The sequence below is a fragment of the Chaetodon auriga genome, chromosome 12, assembly GCF_051107435.1.
Source record: "Chaetodon auriga isolate fChaAug3 chromosome 12, fChaAug3.hap1, whole genome shotgun sequence".
Taxonomy (NCBI): domain Eukaryota; kingdom Metazoa; phylum Chordata; class Actinopteri; order Chaetodontiformes; family Chaetodontidae; genus Chaetodon; species Chaetodon auriga.
Window position 1 is genome coordinate 4,021,645 of NC_135085.1, and position 19,266 is coordinate 4,040,910.

The 19,266-nt window shown below is 41.1% G+C and overlaps 1 protein-coding gene across 1 annotated transcript in view; it reads right to left on the minus strand.

Annotated features, from left to right (window-relative positions):
• LOC143329021 (xenotropic and polytropic retrovirus receptor 1 homolog) overlaps positions 1-2,547 on the minus strand; it is a 40,980-nt gene extending 38,433 nt beyond the window's left edge. Inside the window, exon 1 of the mRNA XM_076744632.1 lies at positions 1,980-2,547. Within this exon, the coding sequence (XP_076600747.1) occupies positions 1,980-2,048 (69 nt within the window). The 5' untranslated portion in view covers positions 2,049-2,547. The remainder of the gene's footprint in view (positions 1-1,979) is intronic.
• Positions 2,548-19,266: the final 16,719 nt, after the last annotated feature.

Sequence of the window (19,266 nt, forward strand, 5' to 3'; positions counted from 1 at the left end):
TGGTAATTACAGAAGCTGATTTGGTTGGAGTCTGGATCTCTGGAGCTGAGCTGAGGAGAATTCTAAAAAGGTGGTAGGCTGATTTAACACTGAACAGCGCTGCTGAAGCTGCTCAACAGACTGCATTTCTGACTGCAGGAAAAGACTTCTGGCTCGAAGCTAAATTTGACTGTGCTGCAAAGGGAACACAGAACTAAAACAATGTGTCAGGAGTGCAGAGGAGATGACTGATTGCTTCTGACTTTGAGCCAGAAAGCTTAGCTCTGCTTCATACCAACTTGAAACACAGATAAATGTATGAATTAACCAACGACTTGATCTTCTTTTTGCCATAACACGGCAGGTTTTTGTGTGGTGGGGAACCCAGTGGCACTGACTGATAGAATGTGCTGTAGTCACACTGAGCTGTAGAAATATGTGACTGTGCAGAGCAACAGCGATAATAAGAACACTGCAACTCCTGTCACCAAACAATGCAGATACTGCTGCTCACAGGTACGGAGAGGGAGAGAAAACCTGGAAGCAGAAACATAATAGCTGCATTCCTGCCACATCTGTCTCTATAGCACACAAACAATATATTATATTACATCTCTTGCTGCAAATGTATACCTTATTTTAACACACACATATTTACATGGGCTGTGATGAAATGCACGCACCCAACAATGTGATGACATTAACTTGAAGACCTATGTCTATGGACAAGCTGCTTTCTGCAAACTGGTTGTTTGTTGTTATTTCAGTGTGACAGAAATATTCAATCATCTCATTTTCAGGTTGTGACTACAAACTGCAGACATTTTGCTGCCACTCAAAACCGCAGTGTTCAGTTTTACTCGTTGTTCCTTGAAATTACAAACACTGAGAGCTGTATTCAGATTAAATTACAGGATCTGATCTTGGATTCGGATTGGATAAAATGCTATCAAACCCCAACCCTAGACTCGACTGAATTCATGCATTTTGACATACAGTGAACACCTGTCCTGCAGAACTGGTGCTGGTGTCATCTGTTAATGAACATTAGGCCTCAGTGCCAACAGACTGTGTAACACAGTGTGCTTTTGACATTCCCCCAATTGTTGTGGACCCAATTACAGATTGATTTCAAATAGATTGCTGGTAATGAAATGTATTCAGCACAGAGACCAGCTGTGTTACAGCACAGTTTTTAAATGGCACTTACAAGCTAGACACAGCGTTAATAGGACTTATATAAGAACTGCCATTCTCTCGGGATGAGCACCATGTTCCTGCTGTGTTAAATACTGTACTGCACAATACAACCTTGACAAGCATGCTACCGATTCTTGCAACTACTTACTTATTTGTTTACATTGTCAGCCCCGTGTTCAAATTAAGACACCATAAGTATAAGAGCTGAACTGCAAATTTCAAAAGCATTAATGGATCAAAGGTTGCAGACTGAGCTATCAGCACCTCTGAACGAGTGACCCCGATCACCCTCATGTTAGAGCACCAACAGCATGACTGCTGAGCTGGGTCAGCATTTGGGGACAGACAGCGGGGTTAACAGGCACAAAGATTAACTATCTCAATAAATGATGACTCAGCCCTTTGTCTCCTAAACACATTCCAAGCAGCTTAGAGGACAGACACACAAGGCGATGCGGGCCGGTGGACATAACAGCTCACTAGAGCTTGATGTGACCGAGGTGGAAACCTGCAGAGCAACACAACAAACCTAACGTTAGCTTGTCGAGTTTGCTAGCTAGGTTTGTGTGCTGCTGTGGCTTGATTCGTGGTCATATTAATTATAGTAGGGTTTTTCCTTTCTTCCTGTTGTACAACGACGGCAGAGTGAAAGACAAGGCAGCCATCTCTGGCCGTATCCAAGTGGTTGTGAACAGAAATAACCAGTATGAAACTGGTTGAATATAGCCAAACCGTCAGCGGCTGAACAGTTAGCTAGCTAGAGGCTAGCAGAGTGCGGGTTTAACACGAAGCTAACTTACCTCATACTGGATGTACTGCTTTCTCCACTCCGGTGTGATGTGAGCTGAGAGATGCTCTGTGAATTTCATTTTGACAGTTCGGTGGTTTTCTCTCCCCTGCTTTTATTGTAACCAGGACCGGCGGGTCCGGGGAGCAGCGGACGGGTTTGTCGTGCTGGTTTACTCAGAAACGTTTACACAGAAACTCTCATTTGAAGATTGCGATCGGGCTGCTCGGTCAAAGACAGAGAGATGCCCTTTTTGTCTTCACGTTAACCTAGCTATCTACCGGCACACGTTTCTGTCGTTTTAGACACACTCGACGAAATGCTGGTGAAGTCATATCTTAGCTAAAGCAAAATGCTTAAATTTGGTCTTAGCCGCAGCGCCAATGTCGCAGAAATAGCGGTTAGTTTCTGGTAAACAGGCTCACAGTGCTGGCGCTAGCTGGGTATTGCTATCTTTCCCCCTTCTCTCTCACTGTTGTTCAGCCTCTATCTCCCTCCACCTCCTGTCTCCCGCTGCCTTCAGGTGCAGTTGGAAATATTACAATAAACCATCTTGAGCGCAGGTTAGCGTGCTGTTGGCGAGCGTAGCGAGGTGTGGTGTTCTTCAGGAAACGTCATCCAACCAGGACAGGTCGTTTTTAACCTTGATGGTGGGGCAGTGAGCTGGATGTCATAGAAAGGGGAGGGATAAACAGTGATACAGTCCCTGTTTATGTTCAGCTCCTGTCATTTGAAGTCTCGTTTAACTCAGACATTACTGGTCCTTTTGCTCATGGACAGGCGGTGTTTTCCTGATTTGTCAAAGATCACTTTGTCTGTGATGTTCTGTCAAAAAAAAAGCCCTGCGGCTGCTTCACATGCAGCCTTTCACTAGCATCTCTGTCGTCAATGTCTTTTATTAATTTTTGCTAGATTCCCTGAGACGTTTCACTCCTATTCAATTTGAGAAAATTTGAAGTTCGAATTAACAATAACAAGAATTGATTCTCGCTATGAGATTCTTTTTAATTTAATCTCTTGAAGTCACCGTCCTCTCAACCCTGTTTATAGCTTGCATTTCAGTGACTAAATCTAAACTTTGAAATATATTCCGATGACACATGAATGCCACATATGACGTGTGACGTCGCCAGCCAACTTTAGGAGAAGATGACGTAGATGTAGATTGTCTTTTCAGTGAGGCGGGGGAATATTCAGGTGGAAAGTTTCCATCGCAGAGCTATTCTCTGTGTGTTTGTGCGGGATTTGGTGAGACTGCAGTCAAAAGATCCAAAAATAAACGTACACGGAAAAATGTAGCAGAATACTGTATACTTACAATGACCTTATGATTGATCGTTTTTAGTATGGACATACAAGACATGTAAGATTTCCCATTCCTAACATTAACTGCTGTGTACACTCTCATGGAGGAATATGACCTATAACCAGTTCTGTTATCAACTCATCCATGTCATGTTACCATTATTGTGAATGCTAAGCCACCATGAATAAATACAGTCTGACATCTTTCTTATATCGTTTAAAGTAGTCAATTTTAAAGACATTGAATCTAAAATATACTGGAAGTAGTCACTAATTTGGGGCCATGTCACCAGCTGTACTGTCACTACATTTTTGTCATAAAATGTCTTTAGTCGCAGAATAAACAGAGATGAACACATAGCAGTGCCAACAAGGAGTACCAAACTGTCGTCATAAAACAGATCCTTGATGACTGTACACAGCAATGATATGGATAAATAATATGACCTAAGACTCATCAGGGTGGACTTTCTCTTTAAGCACAGAGCACGTCATTAACTTTGTTTTGTCTAAACTATTTCTAGGGTACAGATTTTGGTCCCAGGCCAGAAACATGTATCACAGCAGGTCTTGTGATTGATTAAAACATTTTCTTGTCTTTGACTCTTTGCTGGTATATTTCTTTATATATCAACAACTATTATTGTAAATATAGTGGTAGTAGCACTGGTAAAAATGACAGATGCAGCTGTGTCAGTACAGTATTTGTGGAAGCAGTAAAGGATGTAACTGTAACAGTAGTCCAGCCAGTAAAGCTAGTACTGCTAGTTACCGTAACAATAGTATTCAGAGTGTTGTTAGTGGTCATATAAACAAACAAGGTCTGCGTACACAGTCTTGTTTTTTTTCTTTCCATATGTATCATTTATTGAAATAAATAATATTTAAATAGACTTAAGACAACAGCTTTTACCGTTTAAACACATTTAATTCCATACAGATGCCAGTCTGAAGAGAAAATATCATTGATCTGTTGACTTGGTCGACAAAAAAGCTGTTGTTAGTGTTCCTTGTGTTGATCCAAGCCCTTTAAAATGCCTTTGAGGTCTGCCATTGCGTGAGCCTGTTGTGCCACCTACAGGTCGACTAACAAGCACCCATATCTCAGATTCTGCGTGTCTCCTCATGTCACACATACTGTACGTCTTTACATTCGTACATGTCTCTTCTCTCAACACTCGTGAATAGAGACAACAAATTATTTAGGCTACAAGCTCATAATACTGAGAACATTTCTTGCAGCATAATACCTGACTACAGCAGAACACTGTGGTGCAGCTGAATGAACTGATTTTTCCTTTGACAGATGTTTGATAGACCTACAGTAGTAGTTTACCCTGTTAGATGCTTTTTTTGTGTCTGTATTAAATGAATAAAACCTAATGAATCTGCATTATGTTCTTAGCATTTTTTTCTGCAAGACCATTTCTATTATTCTAAGGTCCAATATTATTCATTATTCATTTATTATTATTCATTTTGTTCTCAAATGCATTGTGCCAAAAGATCAGAATAACACTCTTCATAATGGCACGTGAATACATGTGATTTAGTTACAAGCTGAATGAATGTAAAGAGAAGATCCTCACAACACTGAGCTCTGGAAAACCAGCGTTCAAGAGATTAAACACACTGTATATTTTTATTTTTATGTTTTGGAACGTTAAATACCTTCTGAGCAAAATTTCTGTCTGTCTCTGCCACAGTCATGCACACATTGGGATATTACATAGACTTATATTCATTTCCTGGAGACTGACCCAAACCATAACCATAACCACTACTTGCCTAACCTTAATCCAAGTCTTCACCCTAAAATTGAATGATTCCTTTTTTGTCCCCACAAGTAAGGCCTCACAATGTGATTTTGTTAACAGATTTATGTCCCCACAATGTGAGTGATACATGAGCACACACACACACACACACACACACACACACACACACACACACACACACAGTAAAACAATATGATTTGTTCTAAGTGTGGATGCTCATAAACTGCATTCATGCTGCTTCAGCCTCCTGATTAAACACAGTTGAGTGTGTTTCAGTGACCCTTAAGTGAGCTGTAGAAGCGATGGTGTTCTGCAGTATTCTCTGGCCTCTCCTCAGCCTGCTCAGGTGTTGCTCCTCTGCTCAGACCGTGGGACTCCTCTGCTACCTGCGCTGTGGTCTAGCATGCTAGAGAATGACCACTGTTGCCTGGCGACCATGTGCCATTCATTTTGAGTGACGTCTCAAGCTCATTTCCATTATTTGCATGACTCAATTCAATTTGCATGAAAAAGCATCTGATGCCTGTGTTCATACTGGCAGAGCTGAGGTGAGGCTAAACTTTAACAATCAGTTGATACTTTTTGTGACTTCCTGGGGCACTTGGTCATGATTATTGATTAATTTTAGGTCAAAAACCTGCTTAATGGAAGCTACAGAGGTTGCATGTTGTCTTCATGTGTTGTTGTTGCTGTGTTGTAAACAGACTGTCACCACTGACAAGGTCCCTGAAGAGGGAACTGTGATCAAGTTTCTCTCTTTAAAAATATACTGTGCTGCAGTTGCCTCCTCATTTTGTTGAATGATATATACTTTCAAATATTTTCTGATAACATTAGGATTAATATGATAGATTTGCATCTTAAAATACATTTGAGCATGTATCAAACAATGTCAGATTACATAATCTGTGTGTGTGGATGGAGCTGAGTGGGCGTGTGTGTGAATTAAAAATTTGCATTAAAGACGACTCTAAACAGGATTTTGTGACACAAGCTCAACCTTCATGAAACAGTGAGCACGCCTGGCATGACGTTCTGCCTGCGGTAACTTCCAGAGCGCCAGCAGGACTAAATGTAGAGCAATCATTACAGAGGATTAACAGCCAGCCAGGGTCAGATTAGGCTGGCTGGCCTTTTATAGCAAGGTTGTTTAGATGTAAACAAGTCAGTGTCTGCAGTTTGAAACAGGCAGAATAAACAGAGTCATTACTGTCAAACTGCTGTAGTTGTCAGAGGCAGCCATGTTAGGAGCCAAAACCTGCTCCATTAGCATTTCTGCTGCATGTGACAGTTCCAACTGATGCTTGTTTGTCTCCTTCTCAAGTGTTTTAAACTCAATGAGCTGCCACAAGTTGCAAAGATCTGTTTCCCTCATGCAAAACGACCAATTGAAACCCAATTTCAAGGTCATGTGATATTGCCCTGTTCAAACCATATGCTGCTCTCAGATAGCATTTCAATAACAGCCCACAGTGTCGCCATAATGCAACTCAGTGCCAATTAAGACTCAATTAATGTTCACATTAGGTACTCAGACACCAGAACTGTGATTATTTATTCATCAAGATCCTCAATCACTCATCATGATGTCATTCCTTAGTTTAGCTGTTTTTCTAATGGTTAGTTGTGCTACATGAGCTTTCCAGCATAATTAACTGCAGTTCAAGTATGAAACCTTATATTGAAAAAGAAACATCAGATGTACAATAGATTTCACAGCAACAACATGACTGCTCATTTCATCTGTACATGCAAAGAAAGAATGTTCTTTGCAACCATCACAGTACTTAAAGGCCCGACACACCCACAGAGGTGTTACCAGAGCTATGCTGGGGATTTTTCATTAGGTCACCTAACTGCATGTACCAGTAAGAATAATGATGTCATTTATCCATTTAGCAGGTACAGGAGTCAGGAACATGTCAGTCAAGCTCAGTCTGTCCACACCCACAAATTAGACAGATTCAATGAGCCAACATATGTGAAATCCCCGGTGTGGGTGGACAGTGGATTATACTGTCATATTCAGTCTTACAAAATAGTAATTCATGACAAAAATGCAAAGTCAAAACTGAGACATATGCCCTCAAATGTCAAATATGCTGGAGATTAAGATGCATTTTGGAGCTAGGTACAATCAGCCAAAGAGAAAAAAATGGCATTGATGCCCCAAAACCTGGAATGTTTTTTTTTGTTGTTGTTGTTGTTGTTGTTCAGATCAAAATGTATAATAGTCTGTTATTTCCTGAAAATCGGTCCAGACAGCTGGACATAGTGATATAGACAGAAACACTGTCAATTTTTACCCTGGATCTGGGGATTGCCCCTTCCACTGAACACCCACATCAGCAAGAACCCAGTTCCACAGACACTCAGAGGGACATTGGGGCTGACAGGCTCCTGGATTGGGCTGGGACAGGAAAATGTCAAAGGCAAGATCAGCAATGCAACAACTGAGGGTTGAGAGTCAGCTACAGAACAACTCAAGATATGGATGCGAGCATTGTCATCATCAAGATGGTGTGCTGACCAAAGCAATGAGAACTACACCAGGGCAGGGCTGTGGATGGATCCTCGAAGGTGCCAAGTAGCTTATGTCCCAGGCTCAGGTAAATGGCCTGTACATAGGTTTCATACAGTTTGTGTACATACAACCTTCACTATTTCACAGCGAGGTGAAGGAATAGAAACCTGATGAGGGAAGGTCAACGTGTTCTTCCAAGCCTGAGCAGAACCACTTCAAGGCAGAATGTGCAGTCCTTCTACACTAAGCTGCCAATTTGTTTAGTACACCAAGTTAAAACTAATGCAGTCTACTTCTGCTATAATGAAGGATCTAATGTTCAGCTCATTTTGGAAGCTGCAGGTTGTACTGTTGATGAACTGTATTGCGTGGTACTGACAGGTGTTTGTGTTATTCTCTCCTTATATCAATGAGGGAAGGCCGAATAACCATAAATGAAACAGAATAAAAAATAATAACTGCTGAATTATTTAAACCTGGAAAAACACCAAAATTAAATGTTGCTGACTTCTCTTCAATCATCAGTGTGTTGTCTCTACCCTCATCCTCTGTTTGCCGTCCTGCAGTGTACCACGAGTACCACTTGCACCACGAGCCCTCTTCAACAGCTTAAAGAAAATAACAAGTATGATTTCATCAAAAAAAAAAGACTTTATTTCTCCCCAAGTACAAGATAAAAAGTATATGTATAAACACATGAATGACACAAATTCAGTTGAGATTTTCTGTGCATTGGTTTTGATTAATGGGACCATGTCCCACACAGACTCTTCTTGTTGAGTTCCAGTGATTTTGCTGCAAACAGCAGCTTGACACTCGATGATATTTCCCTCTTTGATGAGATTTTCTTATCATCCTGATTTCAAACAGATGGCTATTTCAGAAGTTTTGCTATCACACATTTCTGTTTTAGGCTCTAAGACACTCAAGCTGGAAAACATGGTTAACTGCAAAGGATTCTGATGTGCTCTGTGTTTGATTAGTGTTGTTGCACTTTACATGCAGCATTACTCTTCCCAAATCCTAAATGAGTTTATTTGGGTTTCTGTTGTTGGGGTTTGATGACAGTTTGCTCATGAGAGGTCTAACAGGGAGTTTGATCTCAGATAATGTCACTATGTTTTTTGTTTGTTTGTTTGTTTGTTTTTTGGCCAAACAAAATGAATAGCCTACATAGTTGTAATGGTGGGAAGAATTTTCTTTTTATACTTCCACCTCACTACATTGTACTCCACTACATTTATTCAACAGCTAAGGGCACTACTTGCTTGAGGATTAAGATTTTTCACACTAAACATGTGATCAGCATATGTCATCCATTATTATAAATTAAACTAACCAGCAGTACATGAAGCAGTTCATGTGTTAGTACTACAATAATAACAACTGTAGTGGCTACTCTGCATAATGAGCACTAATTCTAAATACTTTGCGTAGATACTGTTCTTTTACATAAATACTTTGAATGCAGGACTTTATCTGGGTAGTATTTCTCTTATGTTGTGATGCTACTTTTACATTTACATCTTCCACCACTGGATGTTTGTTCTTATGTAACATATTAAACATGAAATATGCATACATTATAAAATGCTCATTTCTGTGCCATCAAATGTGCAAGTCCACAGTGAGGCAATTGGAAAAATTACCACTTCAGTGCTTTTATAAACAGTGAGTTTTTAATGAGTTCAGCAGAAAAAAAAGATTTTGCAATCATTATTATTTTTACACACAGAGCATTGAGGTGTGTGATATTACAAACAATGAGGTAGTGACGCTAATTTCCCTGCCATGATATTCACCCCTGCTGACAGCATCACAAATGGAAAATAAACTGCTTTTACCAACAACAATCTCTGACAGAAAATCATTTTATGAATACAGATGAGCATAGTACAGTTGTGATATACAATCCAGAGAAATACACATAAACACAAACAGCATGCAAGCACATATACACAGCAGCTTTTAATATATTCCTGACCAGATTCCAGCCATTCTGGAGCAGAGAGGCTCCTCTCTTGGCATTCACCGCGTGCCTTAATTGACTGATTTTAAATCAAGGTCCACTGTGAACACTGAGAGAGGAAGCCCAGAGTCACAGGGGAAGAGAGACACAGGGACAATAACCTTGAGGCAGAAAGTGCTGAGATTAAACAAACTATATATCTTTAGTATTCCTGTGTACTTTTACCCTTGAATAACACAAGTGTCACCTGAAAAGCTGAATTGCAAACAGTTGTCCAGCATCACATGTACATTTTTCTCTCTCAACACTGCAGCAGCAGTCTATTCCTGTAGTACTGTCACAGCTGCTTCAGCATCACCTATGAAGGAAATGATTTTACCAAAAAGAAAACATGACAAGATGAAGAAGAATCTCTATCTTATTGAGAAATACACTTCCTCGCTGACAATATCTAAAGGTCACACATATACCTCCTGATCATCTTCCTTTCACTTTCTAATTTATGTCAGCTATCGAATGTTTACAACAGCCTGTCCTAATAGACAATATTGAGAAGTAAAAATCAGGCACAGACACGGATAATATTCCTTCTCTCTTTTTCATGACATGTCAAGGACACATCAAGCAGGCAGCCATTACAGAGTAGAGCCCAGACTGCAGGGATCTACTGTAAATGAGGCTAAGACCAGATTTGATGGAGTCCTATCAGAATGTAAACAGATGGAAACCGAAGCACCTGAATCACTTGATCACGGTGAGAAAGACGCACTTAAGTGTGCAATAAGGGCGTTTTTTCTAAGAATCCTTTCTTCTTCTCTTCTGCAAAATGGTTACACTGTGTCACTTTCCTCATGAAAAGCAACTAAAATGCTATGATGCATTCAGGGTGACGATATTAAAATGTTATGATGGTCTAAATGAATGATTACAATGATGTTATGGTATATTTGAGGAAATATAAGCATCCTACAGGCACCGCAGTACTGTAAACACACCACTGAGTATACAGACACATTGTCCCTGCTGGAATAATGTAGTGATGATTAAAAATATAGATCATGAACTAACAATAAGGTCACAATAAACTCAATACTGACGAGCACAGATACACAAAACGTCTCTTCAGGAATGTTATATAAGAGTGATTTTTCATGTCACCCCTCCCGACATTAAATGGAGCAGATTATTACAGTATGTAGGCCGGACCATGCAGCATTAGCCTCTATGCACCACCAAAGCCTGAAAGACCACATTTTACCAAACAGTAAAAATACAAAATACGCACTCACAGAGAAAACAAGGAAATCTATTGATGAACATGTACAGTTGTCAGTTGGACTAAGCCAGTTGGTGCAGCTTACATCAGTCTATTTACGCACAAAGGCAGCCTCTCATCATAAGACATCGCTTCAAATAACAGGAAATAATTGCCTAAAGATGAAGCCCGTTGATGTCCGCAGTGAAACACGGAGCGGCTCGTCTGCTTGTCGCATGATCTCCTCCAGGATCCATCCCGAAGCCTTCGCATCCTCCCTCTCCCCCTCTCCAGATCCTTTCATGCAGGACAAAAAGACATTTCTGCTGGAGAAAAAATCAAAGACTTGTGTCCCGTTTCGGTGAGGCGCAGTCTCTTCTCGGTGCCCCCTTCCCACTCCCTGGGTGGTGAAAAATGATCTTGGTTAATTGGTTTAATATTCGAGACGGATTTGTTAAATGAAATCAAAGTGTTTGGATTCATCCTCCCGGACAGTGCGGACGGGCGGGCGGGCGGTGGATTACGCACAGAAGAAGGCTGCAAGCGGCTGGGGCGGGGTGACGTCACCATGCAGACAGATGCTCTCTCTCTCATCCCCCACCACCACCACCAGCACCTCCACCCCTCCCCCCTCTTTGCCCTTGAGACCGGGATAGGCCTCCTATACAGCTGATGCTGCTGTCACTTTGCTCTGTTTCCCCATTATTCAGCACTTGGACTTAAAACCACAGCGCCAAGTCCAGCAGAATGATCATGTGTTGGAGAGAGAACTGATGAAATGATCACATCTTACATTTCAGGGAATGACAGTCAACAATAAGTTAAATATGATGATGGTACTTAAAGGCAAAGTGTGTGTGTATGAAAGTCTATAAAGTTGCAATTCAGTTTATCTGCAATGTACTAACTGCATTTATTACATTCACTGAACCTATGAAGACACCAAGGTCCTGTTCTTGGTGTTTCTTCGCAGAATCTGTCAATATTAACAACTTCAGGAGCAATTAACATCCTGGAATAACCCAAATTGCCTATAGTGGTTTTTAATGTGTTAAGGTTAAGGGGCTAAGACAGTGAACCCAAGCACTCCTCAGGCCCATATCCCTCCCAATCCAGCAAATACTGCAAGCCATGGCCCTCGTGGCACATGTTTAGGAGGATTGTCAATGATCATGAGTGGAGGATGCACAGGTACAGTGGGGGTGGCAGAGGACTGGTGCAGACAGGTTCACTTGGGAAACATGGAAAGTGGGATGAAAACAAACAGAAGCAGGGACTTTTAGAAGGACATTACAGTTACAATTAGTCATTTGGCAAATGCTTTTATCCAAAGTGACGTACATGTGAATTCACACACCAATGGCACAACATTGGGGGCAGTTTTGAGGTTCAGTGTCTTGCCCAAGGATGCTTCAGCATGTGAACTGACGAGGCCAGGGACCGAACCACCAACCTCCTGATTGGTGGACAACCGCTCTACCTCCTGAGCCACAGCCGCCCCATCAGAGGGATTGATAACGCTTTCAATTTCAAAGGAACCAATGAATCAATAGGACAGTTTCTTAAATTCCACATTCAGGGGGAGGTCATTAGAACTGACCTTTTGGCCGGGGATGGAAGCTAGTGCAGGCATCTGGCGGCAGCCAGCCTTGGCTGTCCAACCGGAGTTGGGCAGAAGTCTGAAGAAGGGCAATATGAGCCTTCTTCCAAGACCACTGGCAGCAGTCCTGGACAGAGGGACCACTACATCCTAAAAAGGAAACAAAGGGGGTTGATACCCAAGTGAGCACTCAGATTCAGAGAAGCAATGACAAAGGTGTTGTGAGCATATTCAACCCAGAGAAGCTGGGTGCTCCAGGAGGATGGGTTGGCAGAAGTCACACATCCAAGAGTTCCATCTTCTGGTTGACCCATTTGGTCTGGCTGTTGGACTGTGGATGATACCCAGAAGTGAGACTGATGTTAATATCAAGTGGTGACCAAAAAGATTTTGGCACCTGGGTTGTGAACTGGGGTCCTCTGTTAGAGACTATGTCAGTTGGGATCTCATGCAGGTGTAACACGTTAAGGAACAGGTCTGTATTCTCTCTGGAAGAAGGGAGTTTAGGAAGAGGAATGAACTCAACTGCCCTGGAAAATGTATCACTGACGGTGAGGGTGGCTGTGTTATCATTAGAGTGGTTAGACCAGTGGCAAAGTCCACAGTTGACATTATGTTTTGGACAAAGACCAAGCAGGCAAAGAAAAACATCCTTGTCCATGGAGGGCCACCAAAAGCACCAGTGTAGGAAAGCAAATGTTTGGTTCACACCAGGGTGACAGGTCAGATCAGTGGAGTTAGCCTACTAGAGAACATCAGAACACACAGAGCCAGGGACAAACAACATGTTAATGCGACCTTTACCTGGGTTGGGCTGGTCTTGCAGGGCTTGTCAGACATGGTGCAGGTGGATGGCAAGACGGGATTTGGGTAAGAACTGGAGTTATCAGTGGTGAAGTGGTGGGAAAGGGTAAGGGGAGCACAGCACTTGGCCAGAGTCAATTAACAGCCAGGGGCTCACATTTAACAATTTTCCAATTTCTCTCTGCAGGACCAGCTTATGGGGAAAGAATGTACATGGATGAAGTTTTTGTTCAGAGGGTAAATGTCAAGAAAGCACAGGACCTACCCAAGTGCTGCAAGCATCCACCTCCACAATGAACTGGAGCTCTGGGTCAGGTTGAGTGAGGACCAGCACTGAGGTGAAACTCCAGAAATGCTGACTCCACAGTGGGGGTCCAGCAGAATCAAGATGAGGTGGAGCTGACAGTGGTGAGGGGTGCTGCCAGATGGCTGTAGTTGTTAATGAAGCACCTGTAGAAACTAGCAAACCCAACAAAGTGCTGCAGCTGCTTCAGGTCGGTGGTACCGGCCATTTGGTGACTGCGAAGACCTTGGTGTTGCCCACTTGCACCTACCCCAGTCTGATAACTAAACCCATATGAAACATGAAATTCATGCTTCTCTGTTTTTATAAACAACTTGTTCTCAAACAGCTCTGTCTGTAGATAAAGGGAGATCATTATAAGGTAACAAAAATACAATTCTTATTTTCAGGTAATCACACATTGATGAAAACATACTTATGAATATTACATCTTGTTTCTACCAATAGATCCCCGTGAATCCTGCACACTGGACCTTTAAGTTAATGATAAAACATTAGTCCTGCCTGATGTTTTACAGTGCAGTACAAGAAATGATTTTCCAGCTGTTGAGATTTCTGTCTTTCAAACCACCTTTTGTGCTCTGTACCTGGTTTTGAAACACCAACCCGGCCACATCCACATCTATTAGCATTTACAACTGACAAGACTCCATCCCAGTTTTCTGTTCTCTCATTTGACTGTGACATGACAGCACCTTGCCACTAACAGTGTTTGACAAATCATTCCTTCCGCATTTGTCACTCTTCTTGTTCTACACTTTGCCAGATCTCCTGAATGACACTGATTTCCTGTAAGAGGACATTTCAGCAGAAATTGCCTTAGGAACTGATCTATTCAGACCTCTGAGGGTGAAATCACTCTTTGAGAGCTGTGATACTTCATGAAATGAGTGAGCGGCTGTAGGACTGGGAGCCAGTCCAACACTGAAATGATGTGAGTAGATTCTTTGACTGGAGACGGTGTGGCAATGATAAACCTCATTTAACCAAGATGTGCTTCCTTCCGTTTCATCAGGTATATGGTGTTAACATTCTGGTCGAGCTGACACTTGGTTTACGTCATACTTCCTAAATGGAATCAATAACAAGTTGTGATTTGGCAGCATGGCCACAGAGGAGCAGATTGGAAAGTTCAATGACACTTCAATGTACCATCACTCTCTGATGTGTTACATCACCAAACACATTCATCAGATGGAGGCTAGAGCAGCAATTTGACCACATGCAGCTATCCTTTCTCTCTCATTCCCTCCACATGTCCTCTCTTTTCATCTTTCTACTCCTTGTATAATCACTCTCTTCCTCTCCTCCTCTCCCTTATCCTCTCTGCTATACCACAGGATATTTAATAATTAACGTCATTGTCAGTTAAACCAAATATGATGCCCATTAAACAAATTATTCTATTGATCTGTCAGAGATTTAGACAGGACTTGGACCCAGCAGGAGTCTCGTTGAACAGGTCATGTTAAAAAAGCACTTTGCTCAGTCAGTGGTGGAAAGTGACCACATTTAGTCCAGTGCTGAACTGAACTAAAAATATTGAGGTGTTTGTACTTCACTTGAGTATTTTTGTTCTTTTCTATTTTACACTTCTGCTGTACTACATTTCAGAGGCAAATATTGTACTTTTTACTCCATTATATTTCTTTGAAAGCTGTTACCTTGAGATTTTACAAAAAGCACAGGATAATCTTATAAAATCCAGTACATACTTAAATATTAAATCATTCTTGATATTTTCTGCATATGACCCCTCATAAAAAGCAGATTCTGGGGTCCTTTTCTGCTTCACATGGGAGTTGGTAGCATTACCACCAAATAGACATTTTCCATCTAAATTTACAAGGTTTCATTTAGATAGATTAGGGAAAAAGTCCCAAAAATGAATAGATTTTTTTCTTTCCTCTCCCATAAAACACCCTTCAGATTTATCTGGTGATCCTTTGGAGAGGCCAGAACCACAGGTTTGGAACCACTGGACTAAACTGGCTACCCGTATCTAAAGTATAGCATTAAAATTAGCTCCACCTGAGGTATCATTATTAAAAATCTAATAACATGTATTACAGTGATAATGTTAGTCACATGGAACATTGTAATGCAGAACCCACATTCATACAGTACTGTAAAAAAGTAATCCACTCATTTTTGCCTCATGAAGTACCAAAAAAAGGGATGAAAATTGATGCAGCAGAACCACAGATATCACGTTTTATTTCACACATTCTTCTTCCCTGTCAAAGCCTACATTACCCACAATGCACCTCAACTACAACAGTTTTTCACATATGCAGCAGTATGCCCCAACACACTTTGATGTATAACATCTGTTTCGGCTTCCCTCATCTCAAAATGCCCCACATTTATCCTGTGAGCCTTTGGGGGGCCGACCTCCAGGTTGTGAACCACTGGACCAAACTAATTTATTGTACTTAAAATAGATTACACCTTAACCAGCTACAACAGTAAAATACAGTTTCCATAGTGACCCATTAAAGTTAACTATTTGATAATGGCACATAAAATAATATCTAAACATCATGGGCATTTTTTCTTCAGAACATTAAGTCCTTTTGCACTTTTGATACTTAAAGTTCATTAAACTGATTTTAGAGTACTTCTTCTTTTACATAATTAGGATTTTGGATGCCGGACTTGTCGTGGAGGATTTTTATGTTGCTGAATTGGTCCTTTTACTTAACTGAACTATCTGGGCACCTCTTCCACCACTGACTTCACTGGTTAAACAATAGAAAGCTGAAGTAAATAAGGCAGGTAGACTATCAACAACAGGTGATTAATCAGGGTGATTCAGGTAGCAGGTAAGGTGACTGGAGAGGCTCAGACACTTAGATAACAATGATGATCTGACAAATCTTGTGGGTAAACTATTGTATACTGGGGGATTAATGACAAATAAGAAGTAGCTATACGACAGATTAACGGTTTTTTGATTTTGTTGCCAGTGCTGGAAGCCTGTAAGGATTGTGTGAATACTGTATCTAACATATGTCAGGAAAAGAAAATAAATGCCCAGAGTCTGGCTAGTTGAAGTGTTGAAATTTATTTTTATTTTTTAAAGTTCTTGTCAGATATGCAGTCTTCTTTTTTTATGATAAGTTTCATTTTGCAATAAATCTAATTACCACAAACCAGCTGACACATAATGAATATGGGCCCTTATGGACACTCAGGGGTCCGAGGAGGACAGTTGCAGACTTGTTATCCAGCCATGACCAAGTCTGTCTAAAGCAAATCCAGACTGTAATTTGAGAGAGATATTTAGAGAATATTTATGATAAAATTACTAAACCAGTACAAAAAGCATCCAAAACAAACATGTGAAGAGTGCAGGACTTCTTACCTCATCTGCAAACAGCATCCAGCAGCTAAAGCAGATGTTGTTATGTTCACGAACATTAGAGGGCAGCCTCTTATTGGAGGAAATGACAAAACATGAGAAGTGACCTTCTTTTCAACATGTGATCTCTTTTTATGATGCAAATTTGAACAGAAGTGTGAACATCAGTTGTGTTTCATCAGGCCTCTGCATTTTAAACAGTATACATGTTAAATATCAGCCAAATAAGAAAATAACTTCATAACTTAACTTCAGACATTCAACTCATTCTCCATTTATTCTTTCATTCTCCATAAAGCATCTTGTGTCTCAGTTTGGAGAAGTATTGATGAAAAACAGTCATCAGGATGGTCAGGTGCACTGGTTTATACTGTATTTCAGACCTTGTTCATGGTGCAGGTGTCCTCAGCAATGACCCTGCTCGCTCCCTTCTTTCTGTTAATCTCATGTCTAATTGGCTAACTGGAACAGATGAAGCCAAGACCAGGAATAGGACTACATCCCATACACAAAGATCTGTGTGTGGAGGTGTCCAAGTTAAAGAATAGACACAGTGTAAGGTTAGTACAACATGACCAAAATAAAGTATGTGAATATTCTCTTATATCACAGCTTTGTCTATGCAAGAATGAGATACTCTGTTGGTGTCACATTTAGGATTTTCCAGTTTGAAATTCAGTGTTGGTTGAAATAGCAATAAGATCATTAACAGTCCACACACTCACTGTGAGGCTCAACCTGAAAGCACAGAAATCTCTCAGGTTCTTGTAAAAGGTGACACTGGGATGAGAAGTAATGTCTCATGAGCTAAAATTAAAATAAGCAAGTGGGGAAAAAAAAAAAACTGTATGAAGGTGGGTTTCAGTTTTAACAAAGACCTCTCTTGGCACTTTTTTCTGTCATATAAAAGGTTACACTGTTTGATCAAATCATAATTAAAGAAATCTTCGGGTCTCCAGCCATGCTATCAGCTCTGTGAGGCTGTGGTTACACACAGCAGTGCTCTGACCACAAAGATCAGCAGCTCACATGCTAACATGTTGTCATTGAACAGCTATAATGTTTTCAAGGTTTCATCATCTCATGTTCACGTGTTAGCATGCTAACATTTACTAAGTAGCTCTTAACACAAAGTAAAGCTGAGGAGGGTGGGAATGTCATTAGCTTTGCAGGTTTTTGATAAACCAAAGTATTGCACAAATCAAAAATTTTGAACTGATGATGACACTGGATGAATTCTAAGCTCACCAGAGTGATTAGAATTCATCCTCTGAGGAGCAGGAGGAACATCAGTCCACCCTGAAAAGGATATGTTGAGATATTTCACTGAATAAGCTAAAACTTTAACCTATCACTCCAGAGAAACTCAGGGGATCACAGCCTCTTTAGAATGAATCCTCTGGGCACCATGAATGCCTGCACCAAATGTCATCTATCTAATAATTGACCAACATCTAATAGTGGACCAACTGACCAACAGCTGCTAACATGGCTAAAAAAGAAACCTCAGAGTACAAACATTATGTCTGGCACACACCGAGTTGTCTGTCTGCAGTGATGAAAACTACCAGATTAATCTTTTTAACACACCGTTGGACAGCAGTGTGTAATGAGTACCTGCAGCCTACTGACCACTGAGATCCATGTCAGTACACTGGGGCTATATCAGAGTAATCTACAGGGAAATTCTGGGGATTAGTAATTCTACAAATAAGCGACTTTTGCTTAATAACCCAGCAAACACCTTCTGTATAATCACCATCTCAAACACTTGTAGGACTGTGTGATGTAAGTGCAGATTTAGTTGGCTTCATGTGAAACTCACAGCTCAGCCGGGCAATCGCGGAGCTTAGACCAGGCTTTGGCTCCGCACCCTTGGGTGACAGGAGCAAACTACATTCCTCAGGCTAGACAACCTGCAACGTAAGCCATTATAAATAAGTCACTGTGATGTGACCTTATTATGCACCGTATGACAGGTTTACTATTGTAAATCTCTAATTACAACACAGGAGAAGTGAAGCCCTGCTCACTATGGTGAAACTAACTGGACCTGAAACAACACCATGTCAATTAGTTCTACAGTCACACTACAGTCATGCAAATATACCTACACTTAAGGAAATGGCAGATTTCTATAGGAGTATTAAAACGTATTATGCAAAACGACTTTACAGGAAATCAAGGATTACAGGGATACAATACAGGTACTGTTTCATCCATCAGACCCTCATCCATCAATCCGCCTCTATCAGGCTTTAGCAGCGTGTCTACCAGTGTGTGTGTGTGTGTGTGTGTGTGTGTGTGTGTGTGTGTGCGTGTGTGTGTGTGTGTGTGTGTGTGTGTGTGTGTGTGTGTGTGTGTGTGTGTGCGCGGGGCCGCTGACCGAGCATGTGC